Source organism: Pelobates fuscus, chromosome 9 (genome assembly GCF_036172605.1).
Source record: "Pelobates fuscus isolate aPelFus1 chromosome 9, aPelFus1.pri, whole genome shotgun sequence".
Taxonomy (NCBI): domain Eukaryota; kingdom Metazoa; phylum Chordata; class Amphibia; order Anura; family Pelobatidae; genus Pelobates; species Pelobates fuscus.
The window spans coordinates 148,613,074-148,633,177 of NC_086325.1; the positions used below are offsets into that span (position 1 = coordinate 148,613,074).

Genomic DNA, 20,104 nt, shown 5'->3' on the forward strand with positions numbered 1-20,104 from the left:
TAGAGACAAGGGAGATGGATATTATAATAGCCATTGAGAAATGTGAAATGATGACAAGAACTCAATAAAAGAAGATTGAAGAGATAAGAAATTTAAGAGCAGTATTCGAGATTTTATTCAATAAAAATAAGTTGACTCATGGCTGGCTAAGCATCATGGGAAATGTAGTGTACAGATATCTGTAGTCTAAAATTAGCCATTACTGTGGCTCGTGTTACTAAACGGGAAATCCGTGTAGAGACAATGTCTACAGAAAACTCTGTGGATAAAATGTAAAAATAAAATAAAAATAAAATGTTTCCACTGTGATATGTACAATTGCAAGAGCTTATCAGATGAAAAAATGAATCTTTTTGGCACTTCTGTAGATTTTTTTATACTTATGCCCAAAAGCAGAACTTCTGTCGTTTCTATGGCAACTTCAGAACTCCTAGCAACTCTTCGTCTCCTGATCTCCCAAGGAAGCAGAAATTCTTTAGTGCAACGTCCATCTTTTTTTAAAAAACTGTCAGCTGTATAATTACGCGTTTCGCTTTCACAGATAGGCAACGAAATATGCCCATTAAAAAATAATAATAATTGAATACCACATATACAGAAAATTGTATGAAAAAAAATTATGATCTTTAATTATAAAGAGATTAAAAAAATATACATAGGTGTGTGTGTGTGTTTGTGTTTGTGTTTATGTATATATGGTTTGTTAAAAAAAATACTTTTCTTCTGTTTTCTAGAATCAATCACAAAAATATAGTTGCTCTGCAAGACATCCACGAGAGTCCTACACACCTGTACCTAGCAATGGAACTGTAAGTAATTGAGATTGTCACATAACAGGAGATTAATGACATATATATATATATATATATATATATATATATATGTGTCCCTCTATATATATATATACAATTCCTATATATATATATATATATATATGTGTGTGTTCCAAGGCAGCAAGAATATAACCCACTACTATACACTCTCAGGCTTATTCACTAACATCTAAATTACTAGGAAGTCAAAGCAAATTTCAATTTACAGCCAACTTTGAAAACTCTCCATGCCAAGTCACTTTTTTTGTTGTTGAAATTTTGCAATGCATTTAAATGAAATGGCATTATGACATAGATGGCATAGATGGCAAATGGGCTGGGCCTGTACAACTATTAAAACTTACTATTGCCTGACACGCAAGTCTCTATATTTTACAGGGTTACGGGTGGAGAGTTGTTTGATCGCATCATCGAGCGTGGATATTACACAGAGAAGGATGCCAGCCAACTCATACGCCAGGTTTTGGATGCGGTCCAGTATCTACATAACATGGGCATTGTTCACCGTGACCTGAAGGTATCGCAAGGTTTACTGTTGAAAAATATTTATAGATAATATCTCAAATTCCACTAAAAGAACACTTTAAACCACTCACATACTTCAACTTGCTTTAACAGCTTTGACAGAAACCAGGCATTTGCAGCTTTGGTGGACAGAAAACTGAGAGATGGAACCCACAGGTTCATAGAATCATGACCACTATAGTGCTGTAGTGCTTATGGTACTTTAAATAAGGCTTTATACCAAATAAAGTTTTTTTTAATAAAAATCCAAGTACATATTTATGATAAAATGCCACCAAGTATGTGGATCCACCAATTCTTCCAAGGCAGGTATTGATCCTTCTGTTCATGCCTCTGTCTCTCAGTCAGGTATAGACCCATCTGACCATGCCTTCGTCTCTCAGTCAGGTATAGACCCATCGGACCATGCCTTCGTCTCCCAGGCAGGTATGGAACCCTCTGCCTGCACCGCCTCCAAATACTGCCTTTACAAAGGCACTTGCTCACAGGCTTAGCTCTTTGTTAACACGCCCCCAGAACTAGGGACCAGTGTGGCCAGCAAACAGGTCCAAAAGCTCTGCTACTGGAATACCTGAAAAAAAACAGACAGGACACACAGTTCCCAATGGAACTGGCACACACTACTTTAATTTGAACAAGGACTAGCCTTTGGTGACTTGCCCTGAGACATGTGAAACCATTTAAAATACAAATCTACAGAATCATTGGAGAACAAGCAATTATAGTGAAAACATCAAATATATGATACAGTCATAACTTTCTAACCTATGGAAAAACAGAGATATACAGATATAACTGGCTACTTGTTTGCAATTTCCTCATTTGCATATTGCATATCAATGCTTTTGTCAGTTTCACCAACCGAGGACACTGGAGAGTCATTACAATGTTATTTTTAAAATGATTATTATTCATTTTCAAAATGTTTTTTGTTTTGTTTTAAAGTGTCCCTGTCACTTGTGAACTTGCCGACCTCAGGCTCTCTTAGGATTCCTAAGTCCCCCTATAATTGCGTTTGACCCCAGGACCAGTACCATTTACAATTTTATATATGCTTCTGGTCCCACTACGTTTTCACTCACTAAGCCAACTTGCATAACCCCATGGTGCTCACCTGAAATCTCCTTCTTTGCCCTCAGTAAGGTGTTCTATAGTTACATAGTTACATAGGATGAAAAGAGACATGTGTCCATCAAGTTCAGCCTTTCTCACGTCTATTTTTTGCTGTTGATCCAAAAGAAGGCAAGGGTGTACACATCGTATTACGCGCACATGATAACATTTAATTTAGAACTACTTGATCAACTAATTTGATTTCCTCCTTATTTTTCCTCAATATACCCTTTCCCTTCTTACTGGTAGCCAGAGAATCTACTCTATGCTACACCTTTTGAAGATTCCAAAATTATGATCAGCGACTTTGGCCTGTCGAAAATTGAAGATGGAGGAATGATGGCCACTGCATGTGGAACCCCAGGATATGTGGGTAAGAATTTTGGAAATTTTACATGAGTTTTAGACTTGAAAACCACTGAATTATACAGCCAGGCATAGGCCAAGTCTCCCTCAGAACATATCTCCCAACATTGGGTGGTATGAGGTTCTGATAGGTGCCTACAGGACATTGCAGAGAGTGCTGATGAAGTGCTGTCTTTGTGGTCCTAGTGCCTGTTTACAGAGCGTGCATGTCTAATGATGTGCTCGCACTGTGCTGCCTGGGGACACCAGGGAACTAAATCGGGATGGCGGGACAGGATCTCGAAATCGGGACTGTAGGAAGGCGTGTTCAGATCTGAAGATCTAGTTGTATAAATAGCAAACTGTACTCAGATTGTCCATCTTTATTGCTGATAATTCCTTTCAATATTTTTTACTCCATGAGATATATTGGGTAGATAAAAATAAAGTTATATAGCAGACATCACTTAGAGTCATTCATAACCTCCACCTGCAAAAGCATAAATGTAGGTCCAATATTTCTTTCTTTTTATGAACAAAACGTTGAATTTCGCAACTTGAACTGTAATCCAATTATGTAAACTATGATGTGTTTGTATTGTTATGTTTGTTTATTTAATTTTTTTTGTATCTTGAGAAAAATATTTCAATAAAGATTACATGTTAAATAATGTAGGTCCAGTACGTAGCATGGGACAAAAGGCTCATTGAGAAGCCCACGACAGGCCCATTGAAGGACATACAAATTAGAGAGAACCTATTTCTTTAAAAGTCCATGTGTATATTCAAACCGGTGTGTGATTTACAAAGTACCGTAACAGCAATTTTGGCTTAGTATTGGGATTTCACAAAAATGAACTTCAAACGTTCTCTCGTTTCTGGTAGCCCCCGAACTTCTGGAGCAAAAGCCATATGGTAAAGCTGTGGATGTCTGGGCTATTGGCGTTATCTCCTATATCTTGTAAGTATTACCTCCTACTTCATTCATTCAAAATGATAGCCACCAGACATGAATTAAAACTTACATCAAGACTTGCAAGTCTAATTGGTCAAAACAAACATGAATGGCTTTAAGATGCAATTAATTGTGTTTACAATAAGTATCACACATTTTCAATGTTCGTGTCTAGAGACCTGTACAAAAGCAGTACCAGCAGCAGAATATGATGAGGATTTTAAGGGATCAGCATTATAAAAATATATATTTATTTCAATGTTAACAAGTTGTATTGCACTGTAGACAAACACTGAACTATTACATTACATTAAATATGACATATTATGTAGCTACAGTGTCATACAGTAGTTTTTGAGGTCCCAGCTGTTCGGAGCTTACTCTACCCATAGAAGCTCCGTTTTGGAACTTGCCCAAACATTCTATATTTCTAAGCCAAACATAACATGGGGAAATACTTTAATTCCAAGAATGAGGGAGGTGCAGTGGGAATAGCTATATTTTGTAGCGCTATAAATGTACAAAATACGAAGTACAATCTGGCGGGGTTGTTGCTAAAGAACCAGAGCCTTCATTTGTTTTTCTTACTAGAGTTTGTAATGACTAGCTGATCACGTACAACTCATTTTCCTTCATTTCTTAAAGATAGCGTAATATATTATGTACATTTCTAACAATATGCAACAATATATTTTTCATGCTACACACAATCAGCTTTTTTCTTATTACTCAAGCACTGAGCTGATTCTGTGCTTTGGATCTAAGATAGTATGCAACCTGGGATATTATGAAGAGTACTATTCAGATAGAATGACCCCCCCCCCGCTTGATGATATCAATTTACCTTGTATAATATTATACTGCATTTTGACAATTTATTTTGACAATTCATTTACCGTATATACTCGAGTATAAGCCGACCCGAATATAAGCCGAGGCCCCTAATTTTACCCCAAAAAACTGGGAAAACGTATTGACTCGAGTATAAGACTAGGGTGGGAAATGCAGCAGCTACTGGTAAATTTCTAAATAAAATTAGATCCTAAAAAAAATTATATTAATTGAATATTTATTTACAGTGTGTGTATATAATGAATGCAGTGTGTGCGTATGAGTGCAGTGTGTGTATGAGTGCAGTGCGTGTATGAGTGCAGTGCGTGTATGAGTGCAGTGCGAGTGCAGTGTGTGTGTATGAGTGCAGTGTGTGTGCATATATATTAATTGAATATTTATTTCCAGTGTGTGTATATAATGAGTGCAGTGTGTATGAGTGCAGTGTGTATGAGTGCAGTGTGTGTATGAGTGCAGTGTGTGTATGAGTGCAGTGTGTGTATGAGTGCAGTGTGTGTATGAGTGCAGTGTGTGTATGAGTGCAGCGTGTATGAGTGCAGTGTGTGTGAGTGCAGTGTGTGTGAGTGCAGTGTGTGTATGAATGCAGTGTGTGGGAGTGCAGTGTGTGCATGAATGCAGTGTGTATGAGTGCAGTGTGTGTGTATGAGTGCAGTGTGTGTGTATGAGTGCAGTGTGGGTGTATGAGTGCAGTGTGTGTGAGTGCAGTGTGTGTATATAAATGAAGTGTGAGTGTGTGTGATGCAGTGTGTGTTTGTGTATGTGTTGGTGGTGGTGGGCTTTTAATATATTATTAATTATTATTTTTTTTATATTATTTTTTTCTTTGTATTATTATTTAATTATTATTTTTTTTTTTATTATTATATATTTTTTTCGTCCCCCCTCCCTGCTTGATACATAGCAGGGAGGGGGGCTCCTTCCCTGGTGGTCCAGTGTCATTGGCAGTTCAGTGGGGGGGAGAGGGGGGCTGGCAGAGCTGTTACTTACCTTTCCTGCAGCTCCTGTCAGCTCTCTCCTCCTCCGCGCGGTCTGTGCAGCTCCCTCTGTCAGCTCCCAGTGTAAGTCTCGCGAGAGCCGCGGCTCTCGCGAGACTTACACTGGGAGCTGACCGAGGTGCTGAACGGACGGCGCGGAGGAGGAGAGAGCTGACAGGAGCTGCAGGAAAGGTAAGTACAGCTCTGCCAGCACCCCTCTCCCCCCAGTCTGTATTATGGCAATGTAAATTGGCATAATACAGACTATGACTCGAGTATAAGCAGCAAAAAATGTGCTGAAAAACTCGGCTTATACTCGAGTATATACGGTACTCTATCCATTTCATTCCTATCTGCTACTCTGATCTGATTTTTTTTTCCAATTTAATATCCAAAAATCCATCCATTCATCTCTTTGCTTTCTGCAAATCATCTTGTCCACTGTCTCATCTCTACTAGGCTTCACTATTGCAAATCCCAATCGATCATTCTACTTTAACAAACTCAAAACACGTTTTGCCTTTATCAGGGCTTAAAACGTGTTCTATACTTCCAGCCAGTTCTTAAATGATGATTGATAAAGTCATACATAAAACAATTGCGTCACGTTGTTGCTGATAAAAGTGGTTTTACAAGCTATTGGTTTTATCCGTTTTTCACACATAGCTTTTCCATTTTGGCTTTTGAGAACTCTGATCGCAAGTCCCTTACTACTTGAAAATATTTAATTAATTTTAGGGAATCACTCAGAAGAATTGACATGCCAAGTTAAGAACGCATACATATTTAAAATTTTCCCTTAGACTGAGTAATGATTAATTTGTGATATTACAGTCTATTTATGCAATAATGATACATAGCAATGTTCTTTCTATTTGTCTGTGATGCTACGTAGGCTCTGTGGCTACCCTCCATTCTACGATGAGAATGATTCCGAGCTTTTTAACCAGATCCTGAAAGCAGAATACGAATTTGACACTCCATACTGGGATGACATTTCTGAATCAGGTATATATTATATATATATAAATAAGACTATAAAACCCAAAGCCTATAAGCTTTTCCCCTAACAACGTTTGTTGCCAAGCCGTTTTGCCCTCGCAGTCTGTAGAAGATCTAAATGAAAAGATTGCTCCCTATTATCCGTGCAGCCTGTAACTAAAGAATGGGTATTTCTTTTATCTGATGTCATAGCAATCTTTTCTCTCAAGGCAGTTTTTCTTGAGCCAAGTGATTTTAGAACCGTTATGCGTTTGTTAGGGGATAACCTTTCCATTGGAAGTCACTGCCAAGAAAATCTCATCTAATGAAGGAAGAAGTTTGAACGAGAGAGAGAGAGATAGAGAAAAAAAAAAGATCTTCCGAAAAAATATAAAGAAGTATCTATGAAATAATGAGATCCCTGGGGAACACAGATGCCCACTTTATAGTATTTGCTTATAGAAATTCTGCTAGTCGAGACAGTAGCACAGACTGCAATGGCTCCTGGAGCACACACTGTGGGGTTTGCTCAGTTAAAAATCATATGGTTTCTGTGTGATCCTAAAGTCTGTATTGACGGTGTTTTATGAGATAGAAATCTTTTAAAGTCTTGTAGTTGTGATTTTAAACCGTGCAGAGTTTGATATTAGGTGTACATACAGCGGACAGGGAAAGAATGTCCTAGACTGCTCCGAGATTCCGAGACCTGCAAGCAGTTAGTTGACGATGAGTTTTATGCTCCGTGACTTCACTCTGTTTTAATTTAGGACATTGGTATGCAGATATAAGCCTATATAATTATATATGTAGAAAGCGGGACAATTGCATTCCACTTGGATGTCCTCCAAGGCTTTAAAAGGACATCTATGCCTATATGTTCACATGGATTAAAACCTCTGAGTCATCCAAGTGAGGGAAATTTTTATATAATCCAGATCCTAGTTTCTAAGAACTAAAGTTTTCTTGATGGGAACCAATCATGAATCCAACTGTTAGTAGGACAGGAACAGTGTAGACTGGTCCATACGGGCACTTTTTGTAGCTATGAAAAAAATCAAAGCTATTGGAGTAGTAAGGATCAATGATATTTGTGTATGTGTCTGTCCTGGTTAGTTCTGCAGTAGCCATTCCACTTACTGATGGTTTCAAATGTGGCTATGAGGCTTAGCAACTACTCATGTCAGGATTTTAGGCAAAAACACCCAATTGTTTGGGTATGGTCCCTTCAATTCTACTCTAACACGATTTGTGACATAACCAGTTGATTTTGCATTGGGCCATCAGAGATGTCCTAAAAGACACTTTGACATGTTGTGCTGTGTTCTCGGGCTCTCATTGGATAACAATATCAGAATGTAGAGTCAAGCCCCTTTAAATTGGTTGTTGTTTCCAAATTGGTATATCTATAACATAAAGATGTTAAACACGAGATGGCATTCTCATTGGGTCAGAAGATTAGTACATGGGTGTGACAAACTACCCTAGAAAACGCGTGATTTCCCTCTTCCCTGTTATTTCATATTTATTCGGTGGTTGGATCTACCGAATGCACACCACCCCTTGGCTCATTACCTTTAAAGCAACCACAAAGTTAAGGTCTCTCTCAGGGCAGCCACCGTTCGTATAACCGAACAACACGTGCGCTGGAAAATGTGGGCCATCTTGTCTGCCGAACTCAGGCAGCGGTACTTGGTCGTCGAGTGTCTGGAACTCCAAGCCGGACACTCTAACTCATGAACACTGGTAACTTTGTACCCCTGCCTGCTTCTATTCCCAACAAGCCAGTAGAGCGCTATTCAGTGAAAAGGTACGCTCAAACTAGATGAACAATTTCTACCAATGAGCCAGTGAAACGGTTCATTATTTTATTCATTTTGGGACTCCCGAAAGTGACCCACTTTTCTTCTGAAACTATTTTGGGCAGACACCATGTATGCAGTCGGTTAAAACATTAACCCGGTGGCAATTCGGCTGTATTCGTGGGATCTGAGCACTATTTGGACACTTTGGGTGCTCAGACCAAGCTATCTGGGCATATAATACTTGTGGGGGTCCCTATTAATGTTATGTATGTTTAGGGGTATTTTATGTTTTATTTTCTGTACATCTAGTGCCTCAGAGATAATTAGTTTAAGTAAAATACACTAAATTATCTCCTAGACACAGAGATGCCTGGGCGTGTTTTCCTATACTTTTGCTGGAGACCCCATGCTAAGGGTCTGTGTATAAAAGTGGGCCATCTGGGGGCAGGGCCTGACTGCAGAGCCGAGCGGTCAACAACTGAAAGAGGTCCTGCAAGAATCCGCACATAAAGCCACTTTTCCCTACACAAGCGGAGACTAACCGGGCTGACTGAGCCAACAATAGATGGGAAACACTAAGAGGAGCACAATGATACCCCTCAGACAGCGAAATGAGCATTTTATGCCGGACAAGCGTCTGACCTCTGTGATTGCCAACAAGGGTTTTGCCACCAAGTACAAAGTCGAAGCTGTCAGATACTTATATCACTCATTGACATTCAAATCAATTTACAACTTTTTTGACATTTGTTTTTCTGGATTTTGTTTCATTTTCAGTCTCTCACTGTTAAAATACACCTACCATTAAAATTATAGACCAATCATTTCTATGTCAGTGGGCAAACGTTCAAAATCAGCCGGGGATCAAATAGTTTTTTACCTCACTGTATAATTTCCAGTATACTAGCCATATCAAGTCTTAAAGGAAGACTCTAAACACCATCAGTTTATTGCATAGGTTATAGGAGATCCTCAGTCATTTTATACCTAGATACAGATGCCAACCATCAAAATGTGCCTATCAACCTATGCAACCATACGATGCAGTGTAATCTCCACCTAAGTCATCTCTCCAGTGAGGGTCAGATTGTAGGGCCCTCATTCAGTGTTAAACCATTCAAAATGAAGTTGTTATAGTGCCTAGAGTGGCCCTTTAAATAATATGAACAATTATATGAAAAGGAAATTGCCCATCATTCCCTTTTAAAAATATAAAGCCACTAGGTGTCTACAATAAGTAATTTTACCAGTGCTGAAAACTACATAACTAACTGCGTTCCTCAAAATAGGAACTACTTTAACTAACAGACTGATTTGTAACTGTTTTCAGCCGTTACTACTTTAAAATGCTACAGTTCTGTGCTCGGGTAATTTGATTCTACGGCAAGCTACTTAGCGCTACTGTAATTTTTTTTTTTTTTTTACCTTTGTTTTCTCAGCCAAAGACTTTATCCGACACTTGTTGGAGAGAGAGCCAGATAAAAGACTGACATGTGAACAGGCCCTCCAGCATCCATGGTAAGCGGAACATGCAGAGATTGCATCTGTTACTTTACTTGCGAAGTGAAGACACAAACCACAGGACTACAGAATGACCGGAACAGGCAAAAACTGTAGGAAAGTTCCAAATTTAGCCTTGATTCGAAGCCTTTCTGCTCAAACCCAAATAAATTAGAGCAAAGCTTCTGTGCTTGTAATTTTCTTTCTTCCCCCCCCCCCCCCCGCCCCCAAATTCCCTTTTTAGTGTACATGCTGTGTAAGGACATGTTAACAATAATGGGTTTCAATTCCTGACCACATCTTTCAATTCCCGGTAGAATGTTACTTAGTTCTCTTTTCTGTTTATAGCTCAAATCAACCAGCAGGTAAGTTACACATAGCGAGTCATGAGATAAATTAAAGGGACACTATAGTCACCAAAACAACTTTAGCTTAATTAAGCAATTTTGATGTATAGATCATGCCTGTGCAGTCTCACTGCTCAATTCTCTGCTATTTAGAGTTAAATCATTTTGTATATGAAGTCCTAGTCACACCTCCCTGCATTTGACTTACACAGTCTTTCTAAACACTTCCTGTAAAGAGTCATCTAATGTTTATACTTCCTTTATGGTAAATTCTGTTTAATTTTTGATTTCTTTCTAGTGAAACCAACTTTGTGTTTCCATGCAGTATGTGTAAGTCATAGGCAGGGGAGCTGTGGATAGGGCTGCATGTAAAAGTGCTTTAACTCCTAAATGGCAGAGAATTGAGCAATGAAACGTCAGGGGCATGATCTATACACCAAACCTGCTTAATTAAGCTAGAGTTGTTTTGGTGACCAAAGTGTCCTTTTAACCCCTTAAGGACACATGACATGTGTGACATGTCATGATTCCCTTTTATTCCAGAAGTTTGGTCCTTAAGGGGTTAAAGGGATACTGTAGTGCCAGGAATACAAAGCTGCATTCCTAGCACTAGCGATCCCTCTGCTTCCCCCTCTCCCTCACGTCCCCCCACCCCGGTAAAAAAAAGGCTTAAAAACCCTTTATTTACTTACCTTATCCCAGCGCCGATGTCCCTCGGCACTGGGCCGAAGCTCTGCCCCCTCCTCCGTCCCTCAACGAGTGGGGTGTAATGCACATGCTCTGCAAATGCTGCCACATTAGACATCCCCATAGGAAAGCTTTGAATCAATGCTTCAATACTTTCCTATTGGATTCCGGTGACGCTGGAAGTCTTAATGCATAGGGTGAGGATGTCCAGTGTTGTCTAGGCGAACTAAAGTAGCCTTCAAGCCGGAAGATCCTTTAGTGGCTGTCTTGTAGACTGCCCCTAGAGGTGGAATTAACCCTAGCAGGTAATATTGCAGTTTATAAAAACTGCAATAATTACCACTCTAGGGTTAAGGGTGATGGGGGTTTGCACCCAACCACTTCAATGGGCTGAAGTGGTCTGGGTGCCTACAGTGTCCCTTTAAATGTGGCAATCCCACCTAAAGATATCGCATAAGGTGTTGAGCTGTTTAGTGGATTGTTCACCAATCTGGTACCGTTATGTGGGAATTAAGAATACCTATTAGGGAGCTATCGACTAAACACAACAGCTCCCTAATTTGGTAGTGATACTTTTTAAACATGCAAATCCCACATAAGGATACCAATTTTACACGAGTAAACTGATGAACAAAATGATAATTTTATGCCAATTTCTTTCTAATTCATAAAATAGAAACATATTGACAGCACGTTGTCCGAGTCTTCCTCTTAATTGTATAAAAAGTCTTTAACGACTTACTACCAATAACAAAATTACAAGCAATATGTTTCTCTCAACTCGTAGTTTAGTGTTTCCACCAAATTTCATTCAGTGATACATATTTTCAAATCTTTCTCCACGACCATGGGAATCTATGTCCATGACGACTTTTTGGTAGGACAACCAGTGCTGTGTTTTAAAACAATAGGTTTGCGTGGTGAAGTTTAGCTCCACCCAGTTGATCGCTAGCTATTGCGATATATATGACAATACAATTGCATCCGGTAGTCCTATTGGTTTGAGTTTTGAATCATCGGCAAAAACAGAGACGTGTGACGGATTAAACCTGGTAGAAACTTTTTCATCCTATATAACTATGCAATTATGTTTTCTCATTTACGAAAGTGGCCATAGATCATCATTCACAAACTCTTTTCCTACCACTAACGATGAAATCAGAAACTATTATCGACTTTCATTCTTAGTCTTGCAATGTCTGGAGTCCTCTGGTGCCATGCTACTATTTTTAATGTTTTAGTGCTATCAAGAGTCCCTAGCACTTCTTCCCCTCTGTGCCACTTGGGCTAATAAACAGCAAGGGCAGCTGTAATTGGCTGAGAGTATCTGCTGACTGCATTCAGCCTATCACAGTGCAATTGCAGGCAGCACCGGTGCTAGGCTTTATTGCGCCCTAGGAAAGACCAGCTACTTGAACTCCCCCCCCCCAAAACAGAAATGGCCAACTTTGTGTGTATCGTTCTGCTTCCAGCTCATTTGCGTGTCTCTTGCTACTCCAAACCTTTTGTGTGTCTCTTTTTTCCCTCCCTCACCCCCTCTGTGTGACACTTCATCTCCCCATCCTCTCTATTTGACTCTTTGTCCCCACCCTGCCCTTCTCTGTGTCTCTTTGTCTGTCCATCCCCCTGTCTCTTTGTTCTCTCTTCCCCCCACATGTTTACCTTCATGTAGCATGGCCGGGAGAGCAGCATCCAGTTAGACTGGTTAGAGGATACAGAAGACCCTCAGGCACACTACATGGAGGTACTGGCAGGAAGGGAGCACTGTGCAGTGGGCTCCTCTCCTGCTGGTCACCAGGATACTGCACCCGCCTGTCCAATGCAACCTAGGCGGTTGCCTACTTTGCCTGGCAGTAGTGATGGCCCTGATTGCAGATGTAAATTGTTATGGCTACAACAAAGTGTGTAATATCTGCCTTACCCACACCCGCATTGGATGTGGGGCTACTGTAAGCCATGGAACCTTATTCAGTTTTAAACTGCTTGAAAATGGTTTAACAATGAATGGAGAGTCAGTTCCAGTCAGTTACATGTAATGTAAAATCGGGGCTAAAATAGGTTAATAGAAAAAATTCTCCAACTCAGCTCTATTAACAGCTGGGCTATTTTAGCTTCAATTTTATAATTTGGACTTAATTCACAAAAAAATTGTAAATCAGTGAATAACCATATGATCAGTCATATGATCGCTCTCTCTTTCATATATATTTATATATAAATATTTATATATAAGGTATTGTAGATAGGTCAGAGATGCTGGCTTGGAAACTTTTACTTTGGAGATTTGTGGGTACGAGAAGTATCAGAAAATGATAATCTATAACATTTTGGTTAAAAATGTGGACCTTTTCATTTGCTGCAGGATTTCTGGAGACACGGCACTGGAAAGAGACATTCATGGATCAGTCAGTGAACAGATTCAGAAAAATTTTGCTCGGAGTCAGTGGAAGGTGAGCTGGAGCAGAGGAATATACACGGAAAGGGATCGATAAGATCAAGTGATCAAAGGACAGCAAAGTTCTAAAGTCTTGTAAATGTGTCAGATCAATGCAGGAGCCCCATGAATGTCACCTCTACTAGTGTGTGTATATACATTTTCCCATACACTGCACTGAAGAAATGCTATAATCATCTTACCCATAATTTATTTACAAGTAATTAAACATTGAAGCGACACTCTAAGCACTGAAACAATTTTTGCTTAATGAAGTGGTTTTAGTGTATAGATTTTGCCCCTGCAGTGTTACGGCTTGATTCTCTGCCATTTAGTTAAATCACTTTGCTTATTCAGCCCTAGGCACCTTTCCAAGCTATGAATTACACAGCATCCATGATAAAAATGGTTCCATTTCCGATCAAATCTTACAGCACAGTGTGTTTACTTTAGAAGCTCTTAGCTCCATCTCTGTTAATTTAACTTTAATCACATATGAGAGGCTGTTGCACACCCTATCAAGCATTTGAGAGAGCAGGAGATAAGACATTCTAAACTAAATGTGTAATAAGGAAAGCTACAAAAATTTGCTCTTTTTCAGGAAGTGTGTATTGAGGCATTGTGAGATGGAAACATAATATGTCTATTTTCACCTCCATTCAATGCGTGCCTTAGCTGTGCCAAGCCTGTACTGGATTATGATGTCAATTCACAAATCTTTAAATATACGTTTAGACTAAAACTGATTGTCACATGAAAAATGTCTAACATAATCTATAGTTGATTCTCATTGATTTATTCAATGTTATATTTTCTAGAGAATTGACAGTCTCCTTTTCAGTATAACATACCTCCCAAGTTTCCCTATTTAGAAGGGACAGTCCCTATTTTGGGCTCAAATCCCTCTGTCACTCTTTCCTATCCTAATGTCCTTCTTTTCTTGGACCTTCATATTGTTGGTGTGTCTGAGTGTATAACAGAGCTCCACAGCAATAATACTCCCAGTAATGTGTCTTCAAACTACAATATTTGTTTTGAGAAATCTGTCTGTATAAGGCAAATTGTCGGAAAATGGCCTCATGTGAGCGTGAGGTGACATACTGGCTCATCTGATTTTGTGTCAGATTTTGCCCAATGCTCTTACACAACTAATTAGTTCAGGCACAGAGCTATGTAGTGTTACATGATGGAGTGTGCTTCTGTAGAACAGTAGAACCATAAGCCATATAAGTGGTTGATGGTATGCAGACATGTTCTGAACTGTAAAACAAGGTGGAGGGGGAGGCGACGCCACAGGTGAAAAAAAACCTGATTATAAAATATACAAGCACACATACAAGACACTACATAAGAGAAAATACATACAAGATTAAAAAAACAAAAAGAGTTTCGAAATATACATAATGAATAATAATATTTAGGAGTCCAAAAAGTAAGTACAAAAGAGCCTATGCCTGATACATACAGCAAAAAGTCCAAAGAAAACCTTGTATAAGAAGTCAATCACAATCTTGTCAGGGGAAGTATCCCTCAGTAAGGTATGGGAATGGAAAATTTGTGAGATCCATATGAAAAAATAAAAAGACAGCAAATAATGGTGCAGTATATCACAACAGGTACTAAGTACTATTTTGTAAGAGGTCTATATGGTCCTACTCACATTTTCTACTTCACTTTTGATAAAATGTTATATGGTATCCAGATTTTATTTTAGTTACTTGTGATGTACAGTCTCTGTACACGATTATTCCCCATGATAAAGGGTGTGAAGCAGTTTTTAATCGACTAGCAGCAGATAATAATATCCCAGAGAAACAAATCAATTTTATCATAGAAGGTATTAACATCATTTTAACCAACAACTATTTTCGGTTTTTAGACTCTTTTTATATACAAAGACAAGGTACAGCTATGGGAACTAGCTTTGCCCCCAGCTATGCAATTTTGTTTTTTTGGAGGGCTGGGAGTCAAAGGCTATTTGGAGTGGCCACCCTTGGAAAGCAAACCTAGTGACCTATTTTAGATACATATATGATTTATTTGTTATTTGGAAGGGGCCTGATATTCTCTTAAACTATTTCTTCATTATTTAAACATCAAACATTGATGTTTAATATGATTATTATTCATTATCTATATTTCAAGCTCTTTTTAGTTTTTTTATCTTGTATGTATATTCTCTTATGTAGTGTCTTGTATATGTGCTTGTATAGTTTATAATTAGTTTTTTTTCACCTGTGGTGCCGCCTCCTCCTCCACCTTTTTTCGCTTTGTGTACTCTATAGGGCCTGTGAGGAAGTCCTATTTTTCAGGTGTGCTGCCTTATATTTATCTCTGTAAGGTCTAGTATATTAGCGCTGATCCTTTGTACATATTTTTTTGTTCTGAACTGTGCAGGACTTAAGAGAAGTGGTCAAATGACTGATGGGTATATGTGCCAAAAATGCTTATAATATTATATGCATATTTAATAATGAATGATTAAATGAAATGACACAATAACAAAAGGTTTATTTACAAGATCTCAAGCTGACTTGTATGCACCAAATATTGGTTCTTAAGTGTGGGATTAGTATGTCAATTTAATAGGGTGCTTTTCCAATTTTGGTAAATGTAAAGCCGTCATTTATAAGCATCTGGATTCTGTCTTTGTCTAGAGGGCTTTCAACGCTACATCTTTTCTGCGTCACATAACTAAAATGGGACAAAGTGCTGAGGTGGAACCCGAGGAAAACCCTGGAGAGGCCGCACCAGAAGAGAAAGATAAGTGGTGATGGAAGGTGAGAGACATTTTGTGCCATCTCCATTACAAACAATGGTCAAAGATCATAATAAATCACAATCACATGGTTTGATTAGGAATGTCTGACAAAATGTTTATTCACAATCACTTTGCCTTGGACATTGTGTATATGAACACAGTGTCTGATGTCTATTGATTAAGAACAGGTCATTCTAGTGTTCCAGAACATCTTAGCAACAAAACATGTGGTCTTAATGGGTTAATCAAAAGCATCATAAACACTACAGCCTGCTAATGATAGGAGAACCCTGGCCTCGTTTCCTGGTAGGAACTGGAAGTTGATTCTGCCAAACACTGTCCTCAGCCAATGAATGTAATTCTGTGTATAGGAGTATGTACAGGATTGACATTAGTCAGCCCAGACGCAATCAGAATCAGTATGAACACTGTGTTTGTTTCCATGAGGATCACTCTATTTGTAGCACATGAAACCATTTCTCTGTTAGCAACATGGGCAGAGTTATTTACTAACGTTTGAAATCTAGGGAATTCAAAATATAGGGCTTTAAGCAAAAAAAAAGACAAACTGAATCCCATGCCCAGGGCCAGTCCACGACATTGTGCTGCCGGGGTCCAAGGACACAGTGCTGCCAAGCACCACCACCTGAAGTCACACCCATCTAACTCACATCCCTCTTCAGCAAATCTTTACCAGCCACATATCTGCCCTGTACATGTCCACCTGCAACATTCCTCTCAAGTATAACTCCACAAAAGCGCTCAGTCCATCTACCCCAGTGACATTTCCAATATGTGTCTCCAAAAACCCAGTACATATCTTTCCTACCACCCACACACCCAGTGCATCACACCAGACCCCATGCCTTTCCCTATGTCCCCTTGTACATATTCCCAATGTCTTTCAGCATATCTCCCCACTCATTTACACAGCACTTTTGTGCAAATGACATAGAGCCACAAATTACATCCAGATTTTTAAAACACAACCACACACTGCTACATACCAACTCACACAAGGATACACAGTGACACACATTCACAAATATACACAGTAATACACACAATGCCCTTTACACTAGCCCTCTGCTCCTTGAATCCTAGTGTGAGTGAAGGGATCGACGTTCTGACAGCATAATCTCATTCTCTCCCATCAGTAAATTTCAGAACTTAGTCTGTGTTACAGAAGCAAGAGGGGGCTTTAACCCCTTAAGGACACATGACGTGTGTGACATGTCATGATTCCCTTTTATTCCAGAAGTTTGGTCCTTAAGGGGTTAAAGTGAAGAGCCGCATAGCAGAAAGTCCACTGTTTATGTTGGGAAGGCAACACTGGACGGAGATTACACCCCAGAGAGGGCATCACAATGCAGCTCTCTCCTAATGCTGCTTAGGTCCAGTGGACTCACCAGGACCCCTGTAGGATGGTCTCTAAACCTGCCATTGTTTTAGTGTCCCTATAGCTTTGCTTAATTCTGAAGGGATGTTAACATGCACCCTTCAGCTAAATATTAAACTGTAATGTAATTATAATTTAGTTACATAATTCAGATTAATTTATTTTGCTTATTGATTTTCACTGTGGGCTTTGTGCACAACCTGCTCTCCCATTTTGGCATTGTGGGAGTTGATGAACTGATGCTTTCCCTCCAGTTAAAATTCTCATTTCAAATTGACATTTTATCTATAAATCTGGTATCAGATTGGCTAGCACACTGGTTTATGTTGTACTTACATGATAGTTATGCGGGGAGAACTTTGGTCCATTTTCAAACTGTATACATGTTTAACCTGGTCGGGAGTCTTCTATGGCTGTCCCACCGTTAGGAGTCAAACTATTTTCAAATGGTCTCACATTTTTCTGTTTTCCTCGGGTTCACAGATCTTCACAGGTATTGCTAAAGCAGACATTCGCTTTCTGTATTAGCAATACCATTTTCATCTGTCTTTGGACAGAACTTATTCGGTGAGAGTTTCATCTAAATGTCATCCAATAAATTAGGTCCAAAGTTGGGCATAATAGTTTCTGCTAAAAAGAAAATATTGCTTCTGCTTTCATGAAATCTGTAAAGAGGGCCAGACCATGGACACCTGGGCGACCAATATAAATGCCAAATCATTTGTAAAAAATGTTTTGACTATTATCGATGTGATGGCGTTAGGTAACTCTAGGAACCATGAGCACCACAGTGGGCTGTGCTGGTTGTATTGCCCAGTCAGCCCTTTTTGATGGTTTGGTGAAACGAAATGTTAAGTTGTATCATTGATGATTATTTCTCCTCTTTTGCTGTTTTGCAGTTGGAAATGGAAGACTTGACGTCTGGAGTTCCCCATTCCTGGGATCTCCATGTCAGGCAATACACCCTTGCATGAGCTTGTGGTGACACCTGTCTGCATGATGCCTTGAGCGGCCAATGGCTGTCCTTTCCTTAGCCCACCACGGCCACCCTCAACTCCCAGTCCCTCCAGCTGGCCCTAGCCTTCGAGAAGTTATATAGATGGGGTGCAGAATGAAGCATCTGCATTGTTGATCCCTATTGTTTCCCTGTTCAAAGGATGAACTAGAGAAGGAGGTATATGAGATTTGCTTGTTGACTTTTTTCCGATTGCTAATCCTCCACTGTGGAGAGTTTTGGGCAAAATAAAAATCATATCAAACATGGAACCAGGAAACAGAGGCTGATACACTACCTCATAGCAAGTACACTGGCACCACCTGGAAATTACTGTATGGACCATCCACCTCTGTCTACCCTCTGTGGAAGAGAACAGCCAAAAAACATTAACAATTTTTTTTCAACCCTCAAAGCTAACAACTATCTTCAGAAATTAATGTTCGTAATATTCTTTAATGAGACCCTTCCTTAATATCCCAAACTAGCACACAGTGCTTTATTTGAGGCAATAGAATTTCCGATACTCATACACAATGTGGAAATATGGTTACTCAACTCTCCTGTACTATCCGTTTGTTTTGTTTTTTTGATGGGTAGTAGTACTTATTATTGGAGAGGAAATTGCTAAACAACCAATCTATATCTCCTATCTCTTCTGATCTGAGTTAATATCCATTTTCTTTGCTAAAATACAACTGCTGTAACAATTAACCAGCTACACTTGAATGAATACTTTATGTCACATATAAGAATATGACCATCATGTCAACGTGAGGAAATTATACCTGGAGGCCGACAGGGCTCAGAATAGGCTTAAAGTTTTAAATATTCAGGTCAAGTAAAAGCAAAGAATTTGCAGGATGAAATCAGCACACATGGAATAAACCTGATTAATTAGCATTCAAAAGTCTGTAATTTGGGAGTCTGGGGAGTCGAGCAGAGTAAAATTTCAGTTTGGATGTATAGATGGTGACCGTCTAGTGGAAACCTTCCTTATTTCAGTGTGAAACTACGGCTTATTGTGCCAAATCACAAACCCTATGATTCCTGCTGTCATTATACCCTCTCTTTATGATGTTACAGTTCAGTTAACCAATATCGTGATTCTGGAAGCCTGGGAGCTCCACCCTGCACTGGAAATGTCAGAAGAACATTCTGATACGTTATCCTTCCATTGATACATTCCTATAAATGTTCAGCCACAGCCACTCGTGAAGTGTCCCTTCTCCTCAGTGACGGTTTGCCAGTGTTCAAAGTGTGCTTAGGCTTCTGGTGTCATTTAAAAATAAAAACAAACAATACTTGTTGGTGTTTAAGGACTATGGATTAACTTCTGGAAGAGTGTATTCTTGTGATTTGTTTGTCTTACATTAAAAAATACCAGTGCTGACCAGTTAGTCGTCTGCTGATATTTTTGATTTTTTATGGTGTCACCTGAAATGACCCGTTCAATATGGTAATTCTGGAAGACATTTATGAAAGAGACTGCATGTTTGCATGTTGATCATGACCACACAGGGGATTGCTCATTTGAACCAAGTTAGGAGTGTCTTTCAGCATTTTTGAGGATAGTAAATTAAGTTTCTATCCTTGAATATT

At 39.2% G+C, this 20,104-nt stretch overlaps 1 protein-coding gene across 1 annotated transcript in view; it reads left to right on the top strand.

The window, feature by feature from the left end:
* PNCK (pregnancy up-regulated nonubiquitous CaM kinase) overlaps nt 1-19,900 on the top strand; it is a 65,679-nt gene extending 45,779 nt beyond the window's left edge. Inside the window, exons 4-12 of the mRNA XM_063432729.1 lie at nt 735-809; nt 1,212-1,350; nt 2,721-2,844; nt 3,702-3,777; nt 6,493-6,605; nt 9,820-9,898; nt 13,277-13,364; nt 16,006-16,128; nt 18,408-19,900. Coding sequence (XP_063288799.1) covers nt 735-809; nt 1,212-1,350; nt 2,721-2,844; nt 3,702-3,777; nt 6,493-6,605; nt 9,820-9,898; nt 13,277-13,364; nt 16,006-16,122 — 811 coding nt within the window. The 3' untranslated portion in view covers nt 16,123-16,128; nt 18,408-19,900. The remainder of the gene's footprint in view (nt 1-734; nt 810-1,211; nt 1,351-2,720; nt 2,845-3,701; nt 3,778-6,492; nt 6,606-9,819; nt 9,899-13,276; nt 13,365-16,005; nt 16,129-18,407) is intronic.
* Nucleotides 19,901-20,104: the final 204 nt, after the last annotated feature.